Below are 4,144 nucleotides of genomic sequence, written 5' to 3' on the forward strand. Positions count from 1 at the left end.
TGTTTCTCTCTTTCTCTGTTTCTGTACCTATAATATTATACTCAGTGCTTACAGTGAGGTTGTGGAGAACAGAACTTGGCCCCTTATTCCATAATGTTACCATGTTTCTGAAGTACACTGAAGTCTCTCCAATAGAAAAGTTTTGTTAGAATATTGAACATTCTTTCTGAATGGGCAGCTGAGTTGGAAAAAAAAAAAGACAAAAGGTACTTTGCATGAAATCTGGAAATGTGTAGCCACTAAGTAAATGAAGACCAGAGCATTTCTATATGTTCTTCCACTTCGAGAAAATTATCTATATATCCAACCTCAATGTTGTCACCTTACTCTGTCCCTGACTGTAATATTAAACTTACAGTTCACAAAGTCTAACTTCCTTTATTTATCACTTGGATAGGTACTCCACAGTCCATGGAAGGACAAGCTGTTTCCTGTGATTGGCCTATAGAGAAGGATTCCTGAGCTCTGTTCCAAGCTGCAAAAGAGGAGTGGGTTCCAGGGTTTAGAGGTTCATGGGCTCCTGGGTAAAACTTGGTGAATTTTTTGGACAAAGAGTTTATTTGTTATTGAGAAAGGAAGTTTCAGTTGTCCTGAAAATATTCACTAATTACATGAACTGTCAAATAGTTTCAGCCAAAAATATATTTTTCAGGCTAGATTCAAAGGGATCTAGGTACTATTCCCAAAACAGCCAGAGGAGGAGGAGCACCCTTTAAGATTTTTAGCCTCCTTGTCCAGACACTCAGCTGGGACGTATCAGTGTGAATGCCTCTTCTAAAGCAGGGATTTGAACCACAATCATCCCCCCTTTTTCTAATTAAGCACCCAAACACGGTGCTATAGGCCAGGCTGGGTGGGCACTTTTCTTATTCTTTTCTTTTGAAGCTGTTCCATTTTGTGTCGCTAAATAAATATTAATTGCAGCAGCCACTTGAACTTGGGACTCCCACCTACCCATTTTTTGATTTTTCAGAGCTACTAAGGGACACATATTCAGCCAGCTCTTCTCCTGGGTTCTGTGCCCTGCTAGGAGGGTGGGGTGGGAGGTGGGGAATATGATCTATTAGTTAGACAAGAGGAGGTTGGGCATCAGCCCTCTAAATTTCTATTTCCAATTATGGGAGGAGATTGGGGTCTAGTGGATTAGAGCCCGGGCGTTGGATACAGGTCTGCTGCATCCCATTCCGGTTCAGGCAGGGAGTGTGGTTCAATGGTTAGAGTAGTGGGTACTAGGAGTGAGGTGCAACCTTGATATAGAGTTTTCTCTGGCAGTGAGACATCCTGGGTCTGTTTTGAACTCCAGAAGGGAAGCAGTTTCTGGTGATTAGATGAAAGTCAGAGAGTCAGAACTCCTAGATTCTATCCCACTTCTGGGAGAGGAGTTAAGTGGTTAGAGTGTGGGGGATGGAAGTCAGGACTACTGGGTTCTCTCCCTGGCTTTGGAGAGAAATGAGATCTGTTAGTTGGACAGAGAGATGGGAGGGAGAAAGAAACTCCAGATTCATCCACTGACCAAAGTGAAACTTCTGACATGTTGCATCCTTACTCGTTCTTCTTGTTTGTACTCCATGCTCTTCTCCCCTGCAGTTAAGTGAAGAGGTGGCCATGGAGAATCAAACCACACCAACTGAATTCATCCTCTCAGGATTTTCCAAACTCTGGGGCTTGCGTTTCCTCCTCTCGGGCATCATCTCCATCATCTACATCTTCACCCTGCTGGGGAACATGCTCATCCTCCTCCTTTCCTTGGTGCAGCCGTGTCTCCGAACCCCCATGTATCTCTTCCTGGGGAACCTCTCCCTCCTAGACATCTGCCAGACCACCACCACCATCCCCCAGATGCTGCAGCACCTTCTCTCAGGCAGCAGCAGCATCTCCTATGCAAGCTGCATGGCACAGCTCTACTTCTTCCTCTTATTTGTGGGGGCAGAGGGCATTCTTCTGGCCACCATGGCATATGACCGCTATGTAGCCATATGCAACCCACTGCACTACACAGTGCTCATAAGTAACAAGATTTGTTCCACACTAGTGGCTGCCTCTTGGCTCATTGGCAGTCTCAATGCAGCTGTTCACACAGTCCTCACAATCCACCTGTCCTTCTGTGGTGTCAACAGACTCAGCTACTTCTACTGTGATATCCCACCCCTGCTGGCTGTGTCCTGCAGAGACATCTCCCTCAATGTCACCATGACAGTGATCTCCAGCCTCTTCTTGGGCTGGGGTCCTTCTTTGTGCATCATCCTGTCATATGTGCACATTATGTTCAGGATACTGAAGATGCAATCGTCCCAAGGGAGGAGAAAGGCCTTCTCTACCTGTGCATCCCACCTCATGGTAGTCCTGCTCTACTACGGCAGCTGCATCTTCACCTACATCAGACCCATCTCCAACTACTCTCTGGACAAGGACAGGATGATCTCCCTGCTGTACAGTCTCATCACCCCTATGTTAAATCCAATCATCTACACCCTCAGGAACAAGGATGTGAAAGGGGCTATGAAAAAGGTCTTTGATAGGAAAATGTTTTTCTAAGGGAGTCAAGATTACTGCCACCTACCCCCAATGCTGGGAAGGGAGTGGGATGTAGTGAATTAGAACATATGGGAGGTGATAGTCAAGATTCAGCCCACGTTCTAACCCCTTCCTGAGTAGAGAGTAGTGTCTAGGGGGTTAGAGAATAGGGGCAGGACTCCTGAGTTCTGTTCCTAGCTCGAGGAGGGGAGTGAGGTCTAGTGATTGAAGTAGGGGCTGTGACGGTGCCCCCCATAAGGCTTTATGGAAATATGCATATGAATGTATATATGACATAACTGGAATATGTTTTATGCTACTGTCATGGTGCAAGACTCACCCCTGTGGTGCCTCCTGCTGGTCTCTCAGGGAATTAGCTCTTCCAGACCACCTCCCGGAACCTGGTGCCCCTTTCCCTGGAGTGCTGCCCCCTGGCAGTACCCCCACAGATCTGGGTTTCCCCTCCCTGTGGAACCACCACCCACTATCCCCACCTCGCCTCAGTCTTTGGCTACTGCCAGTCACCACTGAGTCCCCGCACAGTGGGGCAGACTGCAGTGTATAAGCCAATCATCCCAGGCAAGGGGGCTTTGGACCTGCTGCCTCTGCTTACCTGTGGGCTTCCCCCTGCAACCCTAGTACTTATCCAGCCTTACACTAGGCTAATGGAGACAGCTGGAACCAATCAAGGTCCCATTTATACTGTTTAAAAGCTCTCCTTCCAGTGCCCTCCAGGAGGCTGAGGTGAAAGGAGCTGGAGGAGAGGAAGCATTGCTGAATCCTTAGGTAAGGCTGAAGCTAGGAAAATGGGGCCATGGGGGAAGTGGCCCAGGGAATCAAAGTGGTGTCAGTGGTGAAGGGAAAACCACCAAAAGCTGCCCACATTAGGGTCCCTGGGCTGGAACCCAGAGTAGAGGGTGGGCCCAGGTTCCCTCCCCCCACCCTCCACCCCCATACTCTACAGAGATCCCCTGGAGAAGGGAAGCAGGACTCGGTCCAGGCAAGAGGCTGAACTGCGCCTACTGAGGTCTATGGAGCAACAGAGATTGTGGGGTATTCCCCCTTCCCATCTCCCATATTGGCCAGTGATGAAAGTAACTCAATAGGCTGTGACTCTTGGTGCTACACTGAGAAAAGGAGGTCACATTGGGGCCTTATCGAGTTTCTGAGGTCACTGAAACTGCCCAGAAGTGCGGGACCTACCAATACAGACTCAGGACTTTGTCACAGTTCCCAGTCAAGAAGCACTTAAGGACAATGGCTCTTAGAATGCTCCAATCCACATAAGAAGTCTACTTGAGGATGTTCAAGGTAGCATGTGACCCATGGCTGCTACCTGTAAGTTCTGAGTCATGCATGGAGTTGTGACTGGCCCATGTGACTCCAAAACTCCATATTGTAGCTGGGATTCTACACGGGGGAGTGAGGGGTGTCCACCCACCAGATAAAGTCTATTTAAACCCCAGGGAGACCCCTGCATGTGGTCTTTAGCTTGCTAAGGAGATAGCCTCTCCACCCCCAAGGATACCTGAAAGAAACTGGAACAAAGGACAGTAACTACAGGGGGTGTGAGTGTTTGCTGGACCCAGACTAGAAGGAGACTAGTCTGTAAAAGGAAGCTTACTGGAAT

At 48.2% G+C, this 4,144-nt stretch overlaps 1 protein-coding gene across 1 annotated transcript; it reads left to right on the top strand.

Annotated features, from left to right (window-relative positions):
• The first annotated feature begins 1,605 nt into the window (after window positions 1-1,605).
• On the top strand, window positions 1,606-2,535 carry LOC140897003 (olfactory receptor 5V1-like). The gene has a single exon (XM_073309250.1). It carries the CDS (start codon window positions 1,606-1,608, stop codon window positions 2,533-2,535), a length of 930 nt encoding a protein of 309 aa, XP_073165351.1.
• Window positions 2,536-4,144: the final 1,609 nt, after the last annotated feature.

The sequence above is a fragment of the Lepidochelys kempii genome, chromosome 13 (genome assembly GCF_965140265.1).
Source record: "Lepidochelys kempii isolate rLepKem1 chromosome 13, rLepKem1.hap2, whole genome shotgun sequence".
In the NCBI taxonomy this organism is placed as follows: domain Eukaryota; kingdom Metazoa; phylum Chordata; order Testudines; family Cheloniidae; genus Lepidochelys; species Lepidochelys kempii.